The sequence below is a fragment of the Antechinus flavipes genome, chromosome 4 (genome assembly GCF_016432865.1).
Source record: "Antechinus flavipes isolate AdamAnt ecotype Samford, QLD, Australia chromosome 4, AdamAnt_v2, whole genome shotgun sequence".
In the NCBI taxonomy this organism is placed as follows: Eukaryota; Metazoa; Chordata; class Mammalia; order Dasyuromorphia; family Dasyuridae; genus Antechinus; species Antechinus flavipes.
In genome coordinates, this window is record NC_067401.1 from 37,693,008 (window position 1) to 37,714,628 (window position 21,621).

Sequence of the window (21,621 nt, forward strand, 5' to 3'; positions counted from 1 at the left end):
CAGACCTACAGAATTCTGCTGTGATCAGATTATATCTGGAGTATTCTGTTCAGATTGACAAACTGAAGAGAGTCTATAAAAATGTACCAGCATGGTAAAATGATCTTAATTCATATCATCTGAGAATTAGTTGAAATAAATATATTTAGAAGGTAAAGGAAAATGAAAGTTGTCTTCAAATTTTTGAAAGGCAGTCATTTGAAAGGGATTATTGTTGCTGTTCAGTCATCTCAGTCATGTCCAACACTTTGTGATCCCATTTAGGGTCAATTTAGCAAAGATACTGGAGCATTCTGTCATTTCCTTCTCTAGCTTTTTTTTTTTTTTTAACAGATGAGGAAATGAAGCAAACAAGCCTAAGTGACTTATTCAAGATCACATAGCTAGTAAGTGTCCAAGGCTGGATTTTAACTTAGGAAGATGAAACTTCTTACTTCCCAATTCAGTGCTCCATCCATTTGTTTTATTTGTCTTCAGAGAACAGAATTGAGTGTGTTGGGGTTGGGGGGATGGAGAGGGTAGGGAAATGTGTGGTATGGTAAAAGAAATAGCTATTAGCATCCCTTGCCACATGGGCTAAGCTAATTCTTTTCCTTAAAATAATCAAAATAAAAGAAATGCCAATTAAAACAATTATGTAGTACCACTTCATGCCTATTAGATTGACTAATAAGACAGAAAAGGAAAATGACAAATGTTGGAAGGGATGTGGGAAAATGAGACAATGCATTGTTGACAAAATTGTGAACTGACTCAACTACTCTGTAGAGCAATTTAGAACTTTCCTATAAAATCAAGCATTTCCTTTGAATTATCAATAACACTATTTGGTCTTTATCCCAAAAGAGATTTTAAAAAAGAAGAAAAAAGAAAGGGACTTTTATATACAAAAATATTTATAGCAGCTTCTTTTTCTGGGGGCAAAGAATTGGAAACTGAAGGGAGGCTCATCCAATTGGGAAATGGCTGAAAAAATTGTGGTATGTGATTATGACAGAATGTTACTATGCTATAAGATGATGACCAGGATACTTTCAGAAATAGCTGGAAAGACTTCCATGAGCTAATGGAAAATGAAATGTACTTTGTGCAAAGTAATAGTAATATTGTAAGATGATCAATTGTGAATGACTTGGCTTTTCTCTGCAACACAATGATCCAAGACAACTCTGAAAGACATATAATGAAAAATGCTATCCATACTCAAAGAACTGTTGGTGTGTGAGTAGAGTGAAACATTTTTTTAAACTTTATTTTTCTTGAGATTTTATTTCTTTTACAACATGATTATTATGGAAATGCTTTGCATGATTACACATGTATAACCTATATAGAATCTCTTGCCTTCTCAATGGGAATTGGGGTGGGGAGGGAAGAAGGGAGATAATTGGGAACTCAAAGTTTTAAAAACGAACATTAGAAATTTCACATATAACTGGGGAAAAATGCTAAATAAATTAAAAAATAATATTAAAATCTCCTTCAAGATGATATTTAGACTCAGAAGACTAAAAGGCTCTTGCCATTGATGTAACTTTCTGGTTACTAAGTACAAAATGTCTAGGGCATGAGTTGTTTAGGCTATTTCTGAGGCTTCTGACTGAAAAACAAGCAGCATAATCAAGAATGGCACAGAGTAGCTGTGTTCAGCTGAATTAATGTCACATCCTCTTTGAGTATTCTTTCCCTTCTATGGTCAAATAAATTGCCGTGTAACCCTTTTGTTTCATTCCAATCTTGAACCTAAGATATCTCAACTGTTTCAATCCTTCCCAACTTAACAAAAATGAAAATTTCAAGGAGGATGTCAGACTTCTTTAGAGGAAAAACTTTCAAAAAATGAGAGTTCTAAAATAAACATCCTACAGGAATTCTCAGTGGTCATCTTTAAATTAAGTGGGGTGATCTTTTCAGGTTCCTTCTCAGGGATGATCTTTAAACTAAGTCATCTGGTTGGTGACAGTAGAAATTCTTCATCAGACATGGTTTAAACCAGATGACTATTGAGTCCCTCCTAATTCTAAAAATTGACTATTGTTTGAATGAATCCATAGCACTTCTGAAATCCATCATAGATTGTTCCTACAGAAGCACCCTGAAAAGGTAATCATACTAGGTTCTCTGTATCTGGGGGCTCTTTGTCTAGACACTACTAAGCCTACTGGCTTAGACAAATAAAATCAAAGGCCACCAGTGCTGGGCCTCCTCAGAGAAAAATCAGATTTTCCCCTAAGAAATGAGGGATTGGGAGTAGAGAAAGACAGGAGACAAAAACTCTGGATTATTAGGAAAAAGGAGAACTCTCAGAATTGGGTTTCCACAGGAATTTTCAAAGACACTCTGAGTGTTGTCTGGAAAAGAACTCTGGGAAAAGAGGAAAGGTGAATCCAATGTTAGGGAAAGACTTCAGTTTCTGAAGACATCATTTGGATAGATACTTTGGTTGTAGAAGAGTGTTATCAAGAACCATCATGGCCCATTAGTCAGGGATCTCCAAATGAACCTGAGGAATGCCAAGAATTGATGGGCATGTGGAAATTGCAGAGTACATGCCTTTAATTTTCAAAGAGTTCTATCCTCCCAATAGAGTCATGTTCTACGGCAGCAGTGAAGAATGGAGATCCTCTATAAAAGGTGTCCCTAGCATGAACTTTTTACCCAATCTGTCTCCTCAAGGACAAGTTGACCAGTGCTTGTGATCTGGGTAAGTGATTCAAAAAACTCTGAATGGGGCTTTTGTGGGATCAAAAACACTTAAGTGGGAAGCAGACAGGACAGGGCAGGCAAAGGAGAGAGGTTCAAAGACAGATAATAGTAAAGAAACAAAGAACAACGAAGAAGGATCAAATGAAGTTTAAAAAAAGAGTATCATGATCTTGATCAGTACAGATCAAGAACCAGTCTGGGTGTTTCCCCAAAACAAGCTATAGGTCTGAAGTTGAGAGAGACAGAGAGAGAGAGAGAAAGAGAGAGAGAGAGAGAAATCAAGATTCCAGAAATTATGTCAATGACTTGTATTCTTAAGGATGTGCTCAGTCAGTTTTGGGGGAAGTTGTTCTGGCATCAAGACTATCTGTACTTAAATGAATCTACAGAATCTATACAACTTAATTTTCCTTCCAGAATTACCTGTAAGAAAGATATATGTTGATAAAATATTTATTCCTTGGTTTATATTCGAAGTAGCAAAACTGAAAGTAAGAAAACATTGTTTTTCTGGTAGTTCTTGGGTAATGGGTATTGTTTAAGATACCTCAAGAGTCTGTATCTTGATGGTAGTGTCCCAGGGTGTTTCTGCCTACACCAAGGAAAGTGTAGGATAAGGCTTAAGGGACTAATCTGCTGGGAGGCAGGTTCATTTCTGTGACCTAATCTGTATGAGCTGGGAACCATTCAGAAAGGAGATAGAATAAAGAGTTCTACATAGAAGGTTTTAAGCAGAAGAAATTTAGAAGAACTTTGAATCAGAAAGGAAGAGAGGCAAATGTAGCCACTTCCTAAAATCAAATTGGCTAATGAAAATGCCATTTAGGAAGGCTACTTTCTCAGGTGGCAAATAGATCTATTTAAAAAAAATGTTGAGTCAAGTAGTTTGATTTGGCAACTAAACTGAGGTGAAAGGAAGGAGTAGTTACAGATGACCACTGGTTCTGAAATTTTCTTTGACTCACACTTTTATTTTACTTCTAACTTTTTAAATGTGTTTGTAAGAGCTTATTTTCTACTGATAAATACTAAAAACCTTGCCAATTTGGGATTAAAAAAAGGAGAGAGAGGGCAAAAGCCGAGAGAAAGGTAGCTTCAAGTGGCGATATCCATTTGACAGCAACATGAGAGAAGATAGTGAAGACTGATTTAGGGATCTGTTTCAAAGGCAAGGATAAACATATATAGAAGGAATCAGGCAGGTCAAAGAGCTCCAGGGCATACTGGGATATTCTTTTCCTCAGTGCTGTGAACTTAGTGCATACTGGCTTTTATATTTATAGATTTCCACATAAACAAATTTAACTTGAGTAAAATCTTCTTTTGGGGATGAAAATAGTTTTTAGATATTAGGTACCATAATAGTGGCTGTTGATTTTAAATGTAAATAAATTCTTAGCCTGATTTTTATGTATCTGCATTATCTTTCAGGCTGAATATACACAAAGATGTCCTGCCAGCAAAGCCAGCAGCAGTGCCAGGCCCCTAAGTGCCCACCCAAGTGTCCTCCCAAGTGCCAGACTCCTAAGTGCCCACCCAAGTGTCCACCAAAGTGTCCCCCCAAGTGCCCTCCCAAGGCTCCATGCCCTCCTCCCACCTCTTCCTGCTGTGGTTCTAGTTCTGGAGGATGCTGCAGCTCTGGGGGATGCTGTGGTTCCAGCTCTGGGGGATGCTGCAGCTCTGGGGGATGCTGTAGCTCTGGAGGATGCTGTGGCTCTGGTGGTGGCTGCTCCCTCTTTTCCCATCACAGGAGATCCCGCAGGAGCAGGCGCCAGAAAAATGACTGCTGTGACAGTGGCAGTGGGCATGGCCAACAGTCTGGGAGCTGCTGTGGGAGCTCTGGAGGTTGCTGTGGCAGCTCAGGAGGTTGCTGTGGCAGTTCTGGGGGCTGCTGCTGATCACTTTATTCTCTCTGCACCAAGAATCAGTAATGTGTAACCTTAGGCAAACAAGGACCCTACTTCAGTCTGCATTTGCCCCTCTTCCTCACTTAGCTCTCCTAGTTCCTTCCTAAGATTATCTGTATTGATCTGGCTTCCCATTTGCCCTTAATGACCCTGTACCTTGAATTTGCCTGGCCATGGTTACACTACATCCCCTTGATCATTTGCAACAATAAATATATATTCACAACGACTTTGTCTGGACATGATTTTCTTTATATATATCATTATTGAGTCCTGCTCGTCATCTTTGGTCAAGTTACTGGCATCACAGCTTTGATTTTTAGAAGATAATTTAATGTATTTTTTTAAATCTCCACAAGCACATAAATTGTTAAATTATTTTCTCCTTAGATTCTATATAATTTTTTTCTGACTATGATATTTGCAATTCTTTCAATATTTCAATAATACTTCCCTAGTCATATCACTTCTTTCTCAGACAGACTGGAAAAGGCCCTTAAAGGTAACCTTTCTCTAATGAATTGAATCAGGGATGGCTGTAGTATATGCCCCATTGTCTAGACTCAGGCTTCTGATGACTTTAGGTAATTGATAGAAGGGAAAGAGGCTTCATTTTCCACCAACATTTTCATAGACTCTTTTCTATGGAATGAGCCTATCTTTCCAAAGAAGGAGCTCTTCTTTGGAAGAAATCCTATTTTCGAGGAAAGAAGTAGAATTATTATTTTCAAAGTATCCAAGTATGCACATGTGGGTTTCTTTCTCTCCTTTAAGATCTCTTTGGGATAGAAACCCAGTAGAAACACTTCTGGGTCATAGGATATGCACATTTTGATAGCTCTTTGGGCATAGTTTGAAATTGCTCTCCAGAATGGTTGGATCTCTTCACAACTCCACCAACAATGATACAACAGTAACCAAGTAACTATCATTGACTTTGCATGGCTTCATACCTTCAGCCAGACCATAAAGGGGCTCTCTGCAGTACATTCCCCATTACTCTATAATTGTCCAGAGAATCCACAGTAATCTATAGTCTCATCAATGGTAATCTGTCATAATTCAAAGGTACTCAACAACTTTGTCAATCAATAAACATGTATTAAGTTCCTCCTATGGAACAGACATTTTGCTATTGATTGGGTCTACAAAAATTAAAGTGTGCCTTTAAGGAGTTCACAATAATCCATCTGTCCTCATTTTCCCTACAAGAATAGTATGAGGGACTTTATCATGATGCTTAAATAAAGTCTAAACACACTATGTCCACATCATTCTTCCATTAATCCACCATTTGAAGAATTTGATCAAAGAAGAGATATAAAAATATGTCTTGATCTGTTTTTGATAAAGCCATGATGGTCACTTGTGATAAATACTTCCTTTTTCCAATTGCTCACTAATTACCATTTAATAAGGTATTATAGAATGTTACCAGGAAGAAAAATCCTGGTCCCTGATCTCATAATTTATAGAATCCATTTTCTTCCCTTTTTTGAAAGTTGGGTCAAATATCATTCCCTCCAATTTTTGTGGTGCCTTTCCTCTTATTGTGATTCTTTAAAGATTGCTGACAAGGGCTCTGTAATCACATCTTTCTGTTCTTTTAATACCTCATTCATTTGAGGTATATGACTTGAACTCAGTAAGATAAGTTTGGTGCTCACTTATTTTGGATATCAAGATGCTATTATTCATATTTACAATGTACTTTCTGGATCAAAGCTCATTCTCTGGGTAATAGAAAGCAGAAGTCAGATGAAAAGCAAACTTTTCCTTCTAATTTTATTGTTCAAACACCCAGAGCAGGGGTCCCATATTTGCTTATATCCTGTTCTTTACCCCACTACGACTTTTTTTTAAGTGTTGTTGTTGTTGTTGTTGTTGTTTTTTATTCTTCAATTTGGTTTGACCAGGCAAGACTAGACAAACTGATGATTCCACAAACCATGAAGTTAGAGCTATAGAGTTAGATAGTTTTCATTTTTTAGGTTTTTTTTAAATTTTACACTTTTCTGACATGTATGACTCTGGTAGGACAATGAAAAACCATGGATTAATTCATAAAGTGAGTTGGGGAAAAATTTAAGAAGGCCTTAGCATTCTAATATTGTGATTATCCATGTGCCAATCCCATCATCTTTTCATTAAATCCTTCGTTCTCTCTCTCTCTTCTCTCTCTCTCTCTCACACACACACACACACAAGTATCAGTATAAGATCAAAAGAAGACTTTGAATTTGACAAGACAGTGTCTATATAGCCAAACAATTTTTGTCCCATATTAAAGGATTAATTTATGAGCCTTCACATTTCTTCATTGTCACTGTTTCAGACATTTCTGAAAATCTCTGTTTCAGACTTCCACCAGGTTGGTGATAGATGATGTGGCTGATGCAGGTATTATTGTGGATTTAATGCAGAGACTGGAGATTTGGAAAATGCAGACAGTAAAGATGAATAGGATGACAGCTAGTCTACAGGAGAACTTGTGACCTTCCACTATGACTAGACCTGGTTTTTCAGCTGCCCCCACCCAAAGACAGTGAAGGCTCCTTCCTGGGAAATAGGCTTTGGTAATGCCATTCTGTCCCTTAGATCCTATCTTCCCTTGTAAAGACATGTTGATGATAGATGAATTTGGCATAAATGGATGCTAGCAATTACAGATGATAGTTTCAATGAAACTTTATTAGTCAATCACTCAATAAATACATGTTTATTTCATGTGAAGCTCTATTCAGTGGGAATCTGCATGTAAGCTACTGGCAGGGTTTCAATGAAACTTTATTAGTCAATCACTCAATAAATACATGCTTATTTCATGTGAAGCTCTATTCAGTGGGAATCTGCATGTAAGCTACTGGCAGGACACACTAATCCTTGCTCAGGAGGAGCTTTACAATCTATAGGGAAGATAAATTCACATAGAAGGAAATAATGGAGAAATGGGATTGATCAGTAAATGATTAAAGTCCAAATGAGAAAGAGGAGTGATGGTATCAGAGGTTTCAGAGGAGGGAAAGATCAGTGAGGATTGAAATATTCTGGGTGTTTTCTGGAAGAGTTAGGAATTGGTTAAAGCTTTTGCAATATGCAATCTTCCTTCCCTTCTTTCCTCTTTTTTATCTGTGATAGTTCTGGAGAATTCTCTGGTTCTCCCTGCAAAATGTAACTGCCTCTGACTCTCTGTCAGTATCTTCTTAGGTCCATGTCACAAATGCAAGGTTCCCTAGTCTATGAAGTCCTAAACAAAAGCCTGTAATTCCTATGCTTGGTCGAACATGTTTTTTCAGATATTGCTAAGATAGAGAAAGGGATTCTCCAAAGGTATTGGATAACATGATTTTTCCAATGGATGATTTAAAAGAGAAAGAAATGCCTCTATTAAAATAAACATGACCCTATATATGTGCATGTTTGTTTATTGTATACAATACACACATATGTACATACATGTGTGGTCTCTGTGCACACTTGCATGTCTGCTTATGTGTGCACACATCCATGTGTATGTGTTTATGTATATATATATATATCTACATATCTACACACACATATCTATGTTCAAGTTAGGCATATATATATGTAATGTATATGTATATGTAAAGCCTGAATCTATAATTTCACTAGTATATAGGAGAAAACTCATAGGTAAGGGAAATATTACTATCAAATAACTTGGAAACCTTTTCCATCTATAGCTTAGAGTTTTAAAGAGTTATTTCAAGTTTCAAGGTTCAAAAAAGTGCTGTGCTTTCTTACAACTCCTTTCTTAGTATAGTTGAGTTATCATGGTACATTTCCTTTTGGAGGAAAAAAATCAACTTCATTAATCAGGAATATAATAATGAAACTGCCTGCTGAGATGAAATACTAGCAGATATGAGCATGTCAGGCTCTGTGTTGAATTGTTGCTCAGTGGAATAGGTGCCTTGATCCAGATTGATAGTGGACATGGGAATTAATTCACAATCTCTACTCTTCTTATAAGAACATAATTTTAATTATTAAATTGAGAGTAGGACATATTATGCCCTGATGAGCACTAACATTCTTTACAAACACCTGTATACAATGGGAAGAATTAACTAAATTCCTAACCTCAAAGAGAGGTGACTTTGAAGTGCACTGTTCTGTTTTTGCCAGATCCTGGATCTTTCATCCAGCTAAATGGAATCAGTAAAAATAAAATTTCCATAGCCCCATTCTTCAAGTCTCTCTTATATCCAAATATGCAACTGATTACTTAGCCCATTGGGAACCACTTGCAAAGTTGCCCATTCATCCATCATTTCCCTTTACTGGCATAATAGCTGTCACAAATATCAGAATAGTGCTGACTCTCAAGTACTTATACTATCCATGATTATGATACAATCCCACCTCTAGTCATCAGGTATTACAAATGTGACTCAAATAAGAGTAGGAAGAGTCTTCTGCCCATTTCACCTAGGCTAGAGTACTACTTCTATCAATGGTCTTCTCCCAAACCAAACTTACTGTTGAGAGAGTGTCAGAAATAAAAATTCAATGAAGTACTGTATATGGTGATACAGCTGGAGAGGTAGCATGGTGTATCAAGAGTGGCCTTAGGGTCAGGAACATGTGAATCCAAACCAAGCCTTTGACATTTTGGCCAAGATGCAATCTTTCAGTAACCCAAGAAGTTCTCTAAAATAGTAAGTTGTAAAATGGTGGCTGATCTGATCTGATTTGGAAAAGGAAATTTGTTCACGAGATGTTGCTTATGCTTATACAATCATAGCATTGCCCGGGGAGGGGGGGGGGGGAGAGCGAGAGTGAGAGTGAGAGAGAGAGAGAGAGAGAGAGAGAGAGAGAGAGAGAGAGAGAGTAGAGGAGGAGGGGAGAGGAGGGAGGAGGGAGAGAGGAGGAAGGGGGAGGGAGGGAGATGAGATGAGATGAGTGGAAGAATGGATATACAGGCAGACAGATTAGGTATATGGAGTAGTAAGTAGTAGTAAGGGGAGTTACAAGATATCTCCTGTGAGGTGTGAAGAGGGAATTAATGTAATCCAACTTTTGAAATATTTTAATGGTGGTTTTGGACATCTAGGCACAGGACCAACATTAGCTATTTATCTGCCCTACTGGATGGCCTCTAGAAGTAGCTATATGTCAGATATGTTTAAAAGAAAGTACCATCAACTCACACCGCTCATTTAGAACAAAAACCAGTGCATTTGTCTCTTAAACATGCAAAGATGAGATTGAAGACTCTTGACCAGGGAGGAAGTGTCCTAAGACACAGAAAAAAAGACAATGACCATAGAATACTATGAAAGTGAATTTATTTTTGCAAATAATAATTGAAAAAATAGAATTGAGGTCAGACAGGTTCAAAACACAGAATCAGTAAAAGACTTGAGGAGACCAAGATCCACACAGATCTTCTTAGGGAGATGTAAGGTAAATGAAGAAGGAAGATAAACTTAGATTGAGGCAGGGTCATTGTTAGCTTTTGTTTGGTTCCATATTGTTAATTCTTGGTGTAGAGAGAATCAGATGATCAGCAGCAGCCCCCAGAGCTTCCACAGCAACCCCCAGAGCTTCCACAGCAGCCTCCAGAGCTGCCACAGCAGCCTCCAGACTGCTGGCTGCGCCCACTGCCACTGTCACAGCAGTCATTCCTCTGGCGCCTGCTCCTATGGGATCTCCTGTGATGGGAAAAGAGGCAGCAGCCACCCCCAGAGCCAGAGCTGCAGCATCCCCCAGAGCTGCAGCATCCCCCAGAGCTGCAGCATCCTCCAGAGCTAGAGCCACAGCAGGAAGAGACTGGTGGAGGGCATGGAGCCTTGGGGGGACACTTGGGAGGACATTTGGGAGGGCATTTAGGAGGACATTTTGGTGTCTGGCACTTAGATGGGCACTTGGGTGGGCATTTAGGAGCCTGGCACTGCTGTTGACTTTGCTGGCAGGACATTTCTGTGTTAGAGTTCAACCTGAAAGACAATATAGAAGAGATATTAAACTTAAGTTAGTAATTTATTTTCATTTGGGAATCAACTTCTGTTGTCAATTATAGACTAGAACCAGGTGAAAAAGAAAGCTATATTCTACAATGGAAAAATCACAGATGCTGGAGTCAAATGGGTTCAAATCTCCCCATTAGCCATTTAGTATTCATGTGACATTGGACAAGTCTTTTGCCATTTCTGTACCTCATTTGATTCTTCACCTATAAAATGAAGGGGTCACATTAGATCCAAGCTCTTTCTAACTCTATCTTATTACTACAATTAAATTTGTTTAGATTAGAATTTGTAATCAGGGATGAGCCCATATGAAGAAAATGCAGGCAGGACTTATTGAATCCCGAGCATTCAGAGAAGACATATCCCAGTATACCCATGGACTGAGATCCTCTTATTGCTTTTTCTTATCTCATCCATCTGACCAACTCCACTCTGAGAAAATTCCACATCACCCACCATTCATCCATCTCTCTTCTTTCCTTTGTAAAATTTCATTATAATTTGAAGTTCCCTCTCTATGAGTGTTTACTCTCTATTTTCTTAGTACCATGACAACAACAACATAATTATATGCCAGGGAAAGAGTAAATATCTAAAATGCATATAAATGGTTCAGAAAATTATGCAAATGAAGAAAGTACATACGCAGATATCCCTCCCATGATTTCAGTAATTGACCATGAAAGCTGATTGGTCCAAAGTTTCCTTCCTAGGTGGACCCCAAATATCTGACTATCTGGGGAAAGAAGCTGGTAATCCAATCCAATTTAATCAATCAGTGTTTGTTCAACTATAACAATGGATTAAGCAGTTAGTATATAAAGACCAATTGAAAGAAAGCCCTCAAAGAGATTGCATTTGACTAGGAGAAGTCATCAAAGAAGAATGTCCATGATATTTTGACAAAGATGAAAGATTCAAGGCAAGATGAATTAAACCCTTAAAGAGAGAGAGAGAGTAGGAGCAAATGTATCCCAGAAATGAAGGATTGGCAACTTGTGCATAGATACAAGAAAATAAAGTTCAATCTTTCTTCCTGGTTGTTATGTGTCACAGTCATCTTATTTTCATAGAGCTGACAATTGTGATTAAATTCAATATGAACACATTTGTTCCTATCTCAAACTTCTTACCCCCAGGAAGCTTTGGGAGGACCCTTGGCCTTCTCTTTTTCTGGTTGGTTTGACCCACCTCATTACTAGAGCCATCGAAATGGATGTATCCCCCATCAATCAGGCCCAACAATTTTGGCTAGCCACTTCCCTAATATTCTGACCACAGACCTTTGACATGAATGTTAACAGTTCTATGATCCAGTACTCCTGTAACCAAGACTATATTACTAAATCCTACCTATACCATGTATATTTGTTAACATTGGCAATACTGACTACTAAAATTTGTCAGAAACTAAAATTTCCTTACAATGAGTTGTACTATTTCAAAGGTAAGCTTACATTAATCAGTTAATAAATATTGAATTTGCATATGAAAGACTTTACTAAAACATAGCAATGACAATAATGAAGTAGTCCCTGTCCTCAAGGAACTTAAATCTTATCAGTCTTCTATCAATATAGATTTATCTATTTGTAATTCAAAGCTAGCTAAATTGTACAGAATGGATGCTTGTTGAATCTCTACCCACAAGTGACTGAATGAATGAAAAAAAAAAGCATTTATTAAGCACTTGCTATGGCATTATTGTGATTAGACACTGTGCCAAATGCTAGAGATACACATGCAAAAAAGAGATCATCTCTCTTCTCAAGGAATTTATATTCTAGTAGTAGGAGTCAACAAATAAAAGAATTTATTAGCCTGTTTCACACAAGTTTGCTACTCCTATCATTGGCAAAGTTTGTGGAAATGCAAGCCCCAGATCCTCACTTCCTCTCTACACACTAGGCTTATACCTTATAGTTCTCTAAAGAGACCCAGATTTTTCCTTGGTTGGTCTAGAAAAGTCTAGACTCTAGGACAATCCACAATACAAGCTTCCATCCTTCCTTTCTCATTCTGGTTAACCATGCTCTATTTTTTTCTCATCTCTCTGGCTTTCAGCTTTATCTTTATTCCTTCTCCCTTCTCTCCTTTCCTACTCCATCCTTTCTTGCCTTCACTCCCAATTCAGAAATATAATGTTCAAAGCAAATTCTTCCCCATCAATGAGCATCTGCACAGGGTTTGGAAACACTTACCTTGATCACCGAGACTTGTCCTTGAAGATACAGATTGGGTGAAGAGCCAATGCCAGGTACATCTTTTATAGGAGATCCTTAGACTAGTCTGTGCCATGAGACATAATCTGATGGGAGGAGAAGGTTCTCTCACAATCCAAGGCATGTGCCAGCTAAATCCCACATGACACACAATTCTTGACATTCCTCAGCTCTTCTGTTCTTTCCAGGTAGATCACGGTAGCTTGCTTTTTTTTTTTTTTTAAACAATCAAAGGGTCTCTCTAGATGTCACATCGAGAAAGTTGAAGTTTTTCCTCAGGACAGGAGGTTTCCCTCTTTCTTGTTGAGAATACTTTTCTCATTCTCTTCTTCATCAAGACAGCCTAGGGGACTTCTGTGAAGTTCTGTCATAAATAGTTCTCTTCCATCCTATCATCTGAATCTTCATTTCCTCAACCTAACGCAGATACCTGGGAAAGTGTTTGATTATTGTCCTTCCCTAGAAACCCTTTTCCTTATGCCCTTTGTTTCCTAGCTTTTCCTAGAGCTTCTTCTGTGTAGCTTCGTTCAAATTCCTAACCTTCACTTTTGCTCACCATTGCCTTGTTCAGGGTGAAATTCAGTCCATCCTCTTCCTGAGAAGCATCAGTAATAGAACTTTTTCTAAATTTAAAGACAGATAAATAATTTAGGGATAGGTCCTTTCCCACTCCCATATCTAAATCAAGTATTTCTTTTTAAGTGCTGTATAAAGAACAAAAAGAACTCATCAAATACTGTTTATTGTACTTGATCATCTTTTGGGGGTGCCCCTCTAGAGGAATTCCAAAATGGGCTTCAGAAGGATCTCAGAACCATTACTTAAAATGGCTGCATAGACTGGTTAAAACATGACAAGTTGAAGTCATAACCTAGTCAAGTGGTACCATGTTATCAACTATTCATTTTCTAGTAGTTCCTTATTTTTTGACATTCTGTTGGCATTTGTGACCTTGCTAGGTGCAATGAAACTTGCTAGGTCACACTGGACAGAAGTTGGGGGTATAGTAGAGCAGGAAATATTTTATATCCTTGACCCTGTGAGTACCCATCTGACCCTTCAGTTATTTTCTCATAAAGCCTTCACCCAAACCACATCCAAAAGACTTGCACAGACATATGAGGAATGATTTTAAAATCAAAGGACAAATTTTAGTTAATAAACCAAATCTTGTATCTCCAAAATTAATTTCTTTCCCTTCTAAATAATTACCTTGAGAACCAGCATACTTATTTATTGACACTGATCCAAACATTTCTGGGAATTCTTATTTGGAAGCGCCAAGATGATGATGATGTGTATGATGACATCAGTGGTATGACTAATGATAATATAGCTGTAGATGTTGAGGATGCTGGGGCATCAAGATGGTAGAGGTTAGGATGATGAAAACCAAGCATCCAGTATAGCTTATGAGTAATCCTCGTGACCCATACAAGGTTCATGCACTATGAGACACTTCTGTGCCTACTATCCACAGATATGAGGTCTATCTTGGAAACTTTGCCACCCTTTCTCCTTTTTATATTCCTAGTTGGTTTTTTCTCTTTGTCAAAAGTTAAATTATTCAGAAGAAGAGATTATAGACAAAATGAAGAGGTAAAATGGATACCAGGAGTGATAAATATGAAATGATTTGGGAGAGCAATAGAGTTACCAAGGAAAAGAGTTTGGAAGAATCCATGAAAGGAATATGCCATAAGGCCTGAGTATGCCATTGACTGGCAGATTAAATCCAGAAAGGACTTCAGCAGGTTATCAGAGTTAACAATAAGGAGAAAAATGCCATTAAAGGGAAGGCACTATGAGGAGGGAAGGAAAGAGTACCTCACAAGTGGGCTTAGACCTAAAAACTTACCTTTCTAGTTGTAAGGCTTCCATGACAGTTATTGTTTCAGCTCAGTTACAGATCAACATTTATAGTTTCAATGCCATTATAGACTTCAATTCTATTATTTGATCAATTAACAAATATTTACTGTTCATCTATTGAACGTAAAGTTCAAGGTCAGCCTTTATGGGGTACCAACATGAGTAAAATTTGATCCATATTCTCATAGAATTTACAATCTAATGTGTATGGCAAAAGACCTATATGAGACAGAGAAGTGAATTACAATTGAGGCAACAAGATGAGAGATGACACAGAACAGAAAATTAATAATGGCTAGCCAGGAGGTATAAATGAGGAAATCTGGAATTTTAGAAGAGTACACTCAGGGACAACCTCAGATATCTTTATGGAACAGGTGAAACTATAATAAATTTGTGAATTGGCCCTCTTATTTGTCTCCTCATCCCTTCTACCTATTCTTAATTGATAATTCCAGAGTTTTACAGGAAATGCTGCCAATCCCTCCCATTTTTGATTTTCTAGGAAGCATCTCAAGCTAATTTGAGCATTGTTGTTCAGTCATTTTCCCAACTGAGTCCAACTGTTTGCGACTCTATTCAGTTTTCCTGGAAAAGATACAGGAGTGGTTTATCATTTCCTTTTCCAGCTCATTTTACAGATGAGGAACTGAGGCAAACATGGTTAAGTGATTTACCAGGGTAGCACAGTTAATGAGCGTCTGGGATTTGAACTCAAGGAGATGAGTCTTCCTGATTTGAAGCCCAGTGCTCTATGCACTATGGCTTCACCTAGCTGTCCCTATCTGCTGTGTCCTGAAAAGGAAGATTATTCTTCATCCACCATATGAGTGCCATGAACTGAATGGGTGTGAGAGGAAGTGCTTCTCTTCCTAAGATCCTTTTTAAAACCTTCTTTTCTGTGTTGTTTGTACACTTTATGTGTGGGACATGATCCCACCTATCTGGGAGTTTGAGCCATAATAAACTAAGATTATAAGAGGAATAGTGCAGCCAGACAGACCTGGTGGAAGCCCTAAGAAGCCAAGGGATTGGAATTTAAACCCACATGTTTTGGACTTGAAACTGGTACCAGGTTCTCTCTGAACTAAATTGAGCCTGACCCCTTTTCCTTTCCCAGAGACTGAGGTGGTACAAAGAAGCTAGAGGATTGTGTTTCACATGGTATGGGGGAGAAAGTGTGTTATTTGTGATTATTCCTCCTGAAGTAGATTTTTTGGGTCTGAATTAGATGCATTCACATGGTATGGGATTCAGGTCACTACATTAAGCAATATGGACATGCTCCAAGGTCCCTCAAGGATGTCTACATTTTAGATGAACTAGATATGCTCAGACCAGCCTGGAGCACATATATAATACAATTTATTAATCTATTTTCCAATAAAGGGACATCTAGATTTCCAGTTCTTTGCTACCACAAAAAGGGCTGCTAATATTTTGATTGTATGGAAGCTTTCTCTCAGTCTTTGATCTTCTTGAGTGTACAAGCTTAGTAGTGGAATCTCTGCGTTAAAAGATATGAACATTTAACTCTTAAAAAAAAAAAAACAACAAGCATAATCTGACTTGCTTTGATCATCTTTGTGTGCTTTTTTAAGCACAAGGACAAATTTCTTTCCAGAATAGTTAGAGCAATTCATGGTACTACTATCAGCATTATGTGTCTATCTTCTCATATCCCCTCCAAAATTGCTTATTTCTTTTGTTAGTTCTCCAATTTTCTAGGCAAAATATATTGGAACTGTTTGATTTCTATCTCTTAATGATTTAGAACTATCTTTCACATATACATTCAGAATTTTAAAATCTACTTTTGAGAATCCTTTGTTCACATACTTTTGTTCACTTATCCATTGGGAAATGAAATGTAATCTATATCTATATATCTTCTATATAAGACCTTTTTAGAGAGATTTGATGGACCATTCTCCCTCTCTCTCAAAATGAAACTTTCTCTTCTTATCTTCACTGTTTCAATTTTGTTCATGGAAAAGTTTTTTCCATTTAATATAATAGAAACTATTGAATCTTTTGTGATCTTTTCTTTTCTTTGCTTAGTTAAAATTACACGTAAGGACAGAGTTCAACAGTTGTAAGATTTTGAGTTCCATTTTTTTTCTTCTTCCATTTCTTTCCCTCCCTCTTCCTTAAGGCAGCAAGCAATCTGATATAGTTTACACATGTACATTTTAAACACATTTCCATATTAATCATGTTGTAACATATGAATTCTCAGTCTAGTCAATGGCTAAAAGTGGAAAAAAAGCTGTAGCTTCTCACTGAAGAGCAGAGACACTAGGTCCAGAGATGACCCTTTGACCACCCAGGCCAGCCACAGCAGAATATGGCAGAAGCCAGCAGAGCCACCAAAGGACCTGCTTGACCCAGCTTAGCCCCTTGTAAGCCCTTCTAGTTTAGATCTTTCCCAGGGAATAGTCGCCCACTTGGGTCACCAGTCCAGGATGATATCATGCCCTGTAAAAAGCCAATCCAATTGAATAGGGAAAATTTTTGAGGACCTTTTGGAGAGAAGAATATCAAGGCCCACCTAAAGTATTAGAGTTGGAAGTTGATTTTCTTTTTATTTTGAATTCATGCATATACTTTCCCCATTCTGGATTCTAGAGTTTTTTATTTTATTTAAGTAAATTAATTATTTTTGCTGAGGCAATTGGGGTTAAGTGACTTGCCCAGGGCCACATAACTAGGAAGTGTTAAGTGTATGAGATCAGATTTGAACTCAGGTCCTCCTGACTTCATTCTCTATCCACTGTACCACATAGCTTTCCAAATTAATGCCTTTCTTAAAGAATCAACTGAATCACTGGTGGGGCTTTGTGAGTCAACAATTAAGAGAATAGATACCTAGAGGGTTATCCCTACAATGTTGGAAGTACTGAAGGCTTCCAGTGACTATGTCCTTTAGGTATGTTAAGTGGGAGTGATTATGTTGCATGAGCACTGTTCACTATAGTGTGAATTAACTTACTATTTTCTTAAAGTGAAATGAATGCTAACTATTACATCAGTGGAGAGTGTTTCCCTATGCGTATTCCATATATTAATGATGTCTTGACTGAAGTGTGAATTATATTTAGGTAAGGAAGAATTGTGCAAAATTGTCAGCCTTGCTCTTCCAGAATCATCAACATCTAAAGACAAGACATAAGTCAAGACAACCGTGATGGCCCAAAATGCATTGGATGATATTGGTATTGGTATCTTTGATGTCTGACCAAGCTCTATGCACTTCACAGCACCTGCTTCAGCCATATTCATAGCCTTTGAAACAAGTTATTTTTAAACACCCATTTTGCTGAGGAAAATCTTCACATATTTGACAGATACAAGGCCTGTTGATTATCTTCTACCTGGTTTAGCAAGTTTGCTTGAATGGTTTACTGAAATGTGGTCAATATATATATATTACAGATTCTCAGAGCCATGGATGAGAGTTGGGTGGTAGGTAGACACCCAAGATAGATAAGCATCCTGAAAAGGACTTGACAAGCTCAAACACCAGAGGTTGGGAAGAGGGATTAGGCAATCCAACTTGAGCACCCCAGTTGGCAGATTGTCACTACATGGAAGGAGGATGCTAAGTAGTAGATAGAGAGAGCTCATGACCATCTCAGTTTTGTGAGGAAGGATGGGGAAAGAGAGATATCAAGCAGCAGTGATTGGGGAGAATGTGGTATTTCTCCAGTCAGAGGATGAGAAGGAGGTAGTTCTTCAAAATCCAAGTGCTTTTTCTATTTTGGGACCACCTGAACAAACAAAAACCCATATGGAACTAACCAGCCTAATCTGGCCTTTTAACAGAATAAAGAGAAATTCTGGGGGACCATTGACAATAAGAAAAATTTTTAGTTTACAGCATAGAAAAATTGTAGCAAGCTAGGTGGCATAGTGAATAGAGTGCTAGGCTTAGACTCAAGAAGACTAATTTTCTTGAGTTCAAATCCCAGTTCAGATACTAGGTGTGTGACTCTGAACAAATCATTTAACCCTATTTGCCTCAGTTTCCTCATCTGTAAAATGAGTTGGAGAAGGAAATGGAAAACTACTTCTGTATCTTTACCAAGAAAACCCCTAATAGGGTCATGAAGAGTTGGACAGGAATACAAGAGTGTGAATAACAAATAGAAAAATTGTGACCAGGAAGCAATTGTGACCAGAAACAAGGAGGTTTATTGTTGTAAAAGATAAATAAGGTGAGGTTTGGGTCCAACTTTGAAATGTAAGGTTTTGGAATAAGATCAAATATCTTCTTGAACTTTGTAAGTCCCTTCAGAGTATTTCAGCTACCCATCCACGATCCTGAAAAGAGGGATAATGAAGATGAAATGAGAGTGAGGGATCAGTGTCAGGAGCATTTTTTCATTTCTAAGACACTGCTCTTCTTAGTCAAAGGGATTAGATTAACAGCAGCCCCCGGAGCTACCACAACAGCCTCCAGAGCTCCCACAGCAGCCCCCGGATTGCTGGCTGCTCCCACTACCACTGTCACAGCAGTCAGACCTCTGGTGTCTGCGTCTGTGGGATCTCCTGTGATGGGAAAAGAGGCAGCAGCCACCCCCAGAGCCAGAGCTGCAGCATCCCCCAGAGCTGCAGCATCCTCCAGAACTGGACCCACAGCATCCCCCAGAGCTGCAGCATCCTCCAGAGCTAGAGCCACAGCAGGAAGAGACTGGAGGAGGACATGGAGCCTGGGGAGGACACTTGGGGGGACACTTGGGTGGGCACTTGGGTGGACATTTAGGAGTCTGACACTTGGGAGGACACTTAGGGGGGCACTTAGGGGCCTGGCACTGCTGCTGGCTTTGCTGGCAGGACATCTTGATAGGAGTTCAATAAACCTGAAAGACAGTAAACAATATGTTTAAATTGATGAAATCAAGCCTTAAAAGCATTCTTCAGTATAATTGATCCACAGTGTAATGGTGAATTTTGCCTAGAAGACATCAGTATCCAAAAAGAAAAGACTTAACAAAATAATGTGTCAAATGGGTTGGAATTTGGGAAGAGGGAATGTTTATTTTATATCAATTCAGGAGATCAGTAACGTTTTCTCCCTCTCTTCCTGTCTGTCTGTCAGTTTTCCCTTCTTTCTGTCTCTCTTTGTGTTTGTGTGTGTATATATAAATACATACACACATATGTACATATGCACATATACATATACATATATACCTCTTGGATACTGCAGAATGAGAAAAATATTAAACTCATAAGGGTTAAGCAGTGATATTTGTGTTCCACAGGACAAAGGACACCCTGAGGACATCCTTTGAATTCTAGTACCTTGCAGTTTCTGGTACCTCAGATTACTGCTGCTCCTTCCTGTCCTAACCCCTTTACCCGGAAACCAGTCCCTTTTCACCTTGTTTTCTGGGAATATCCAAATTAGACATCAATCTAAAACAAATCCAAAGTATAAGCTTCTATTTTTCACCAGTTGCTGTACTTCTCACACAGTTTAACTCTTTCTTCTCCAGCCCCTCTATCCATCTTCCTTCATTTCCTCAGCTGTCTTCCCTCCCACTTCTCTCTTCTGTCTTTTGTTCTCCTCTCTCCACAAATACTGCCCTTCCAGCCTCTCCCTGGGATCTCATGCAGACACTTACCCGATCACAGACACAGACAGGAGCTTTCTGCTGAAGAACCAGAATGAGTGAGGAACCAAGGGCAGGGACATCTTTTATAGCCGTCTCAGGCTGAGTTGTTAGCATGAGATCTAGCTCTCTAGGAATAAGAGCATCTTTCACAACTCCTGGCATGTGGCAGGTGATTCCTGACATTCTCCAAACTCATATACACTGACATGTGCCAGCTCATGGATCATTAAGGTACTGGAGGATATTAGAAGTCCTTTAATCTGATTACCTCATTCTATAGATGAAGACACTGATGTACAGAGTGACAATAAGGTCACAGAAGCAGTGAATAGATTAAGCAGATTAAACCAGAGTTCCTCAAAATGAAGTCCATACCCTTTTTATCATAACAGGTCAAGGCATATCCAAGACAATTTTTCTAGTAAGTTGGGATCCAGATGCTGCTTTCACGTTCTTTGTAAAGACTGAGAGCCCTCCATTCACATAGCAATTTAGGGAACTGCCACGAACTCTAGTCATTGGGCAAAAAGCTCAGGGGGTTTCAGTCATTGAGTCTCTGTTCATCCCTCAGAAATTTTTACATGGCCCCATGACCCACGGTCCTGTATAACATGCAGTGGGGGAAATTTCTTAAGTTGGAGTTAAGGGATCTCAATTCAATTCTTTCTTCTGCCTTTTAGTACCTGTATGAATTAGGAAAAGTCACTCCAACTCCCAGGCTGGATTTTTCATCTCTAAAATGAAGCAAATAGAATACATGACTTCTAAAATCCTTCTAATATCTAATCTAATTCCACAGTGGAGCCTGGACCATTTCACCTTGTCTTTAGCTTCATATGGACTTGTTCCAGTGGGTTTTTACCTTTATAGCTCTATTCCTACACAAAACATCCCTCAACTCTGACCTTTGAATCTGTCCTTCCATCGCTCCATCCTGGAGACAATGAACAGTGACCCAAAGTAAAAGACCTACTTTTTCTCACATTCCCACCAGTCTTTTTGCAGACAGCAATCCAACAGTTGGGAGTAAGTCACCATCCATCCATTTATCCATTATATACATTCAGCAATTAGTTGAGTATATGATTTTGTACTAAGAGTTTCTGAGGAGAAAAAAGTGAATTACACGGTTACTATCCTTAAAAATATTACTGCAAATAGTAGCTAAAGTTTATCTAGCCCAGGGAGGCTAAGTCAGAGCTCTTTTAATCCTCAGTCCAATCCTGGGGGACAGTTTCTATGGACTTTCCCAGTTGTACAGCTGAGAAAGCCGAGTTTGAGAGAAATTCAGTAACTT

General features: G+C 38.4%; 4 protein-coding genes across 4 annotated transcripts in view; 1 reads left to right on the forward strand and 3 right to left on the reverse strand.

Moving 5' to 3' along the window:
- LOC127559025 (late cornified envelope protein 5A-like) overlaps nucleotides 1-21,621 on the reverse strand; it is a 120,928-nt gene that overhangs the window by 63,668 nt on the left and 35,639 nt on the right. The gene's annotated exons all lie outside the window — the stretch shown is intronic.
- On the forward strand, nucleotides 2,616-4,842 carry LOC127559026 (late cornified envelope protein 1F-like). Its single transcript, XM_051992473.1, has 2 exons — nucleotides 2,616-2,704; nucleotides 4,138-4,842. Exon 2 carries the CDS (start codon nucleotides 4,155-4,157, stop codon nucleotides 4,602-4,604), a length of 450 nt encoding a protein of 149 aa, XP_051848433.1. The 5' UTR covers nucleotides 2,616-2,704; nucleotides 4,138-4,154; the 3' UTR covers nucleotides 4,605-4,842.
- Nucleotides 9,909-10,917, reverse strand: LOC127559029 (late cornified envelope protein 5A-like). Its single transcript, XM_051992476.1, has one exon. The coding sequence runs from the start codon at nucleotides 10,555-10,557 to the stop codon at nucleotides 10,144-10,146; it is 414 nt and encodes a 137-aa protein (XP_051848436.1). The 5' UTR covers nucleotides 10,558-10,917; the 3' UTR covers nucleotides 9,909-10,143.
- Nucleotides 18,875-20,393, reverse strand: LOC127559028 (late cornified envelope protein 2D-like). Its single transcript, XM_051992475.1, has 2 exons — nucleotides 20,334-20,393; nucleotides 18,875-19,565 (listed from the first exon to the last, which is right to left on the reverse strand). The coding sequence occupies exon 2, from the start codon at nucleotides 19,542-19,544 to the stop codon at nucleotides 19,128-19,130; it is 417 nt and encodes a 138-aa protein (XP_051848435.1). The 5' UTR covers nucleotides 19,545-19,565; nucleotides 20,334-20,393; the 3' UTR covers nucleotides 18,875-19,127.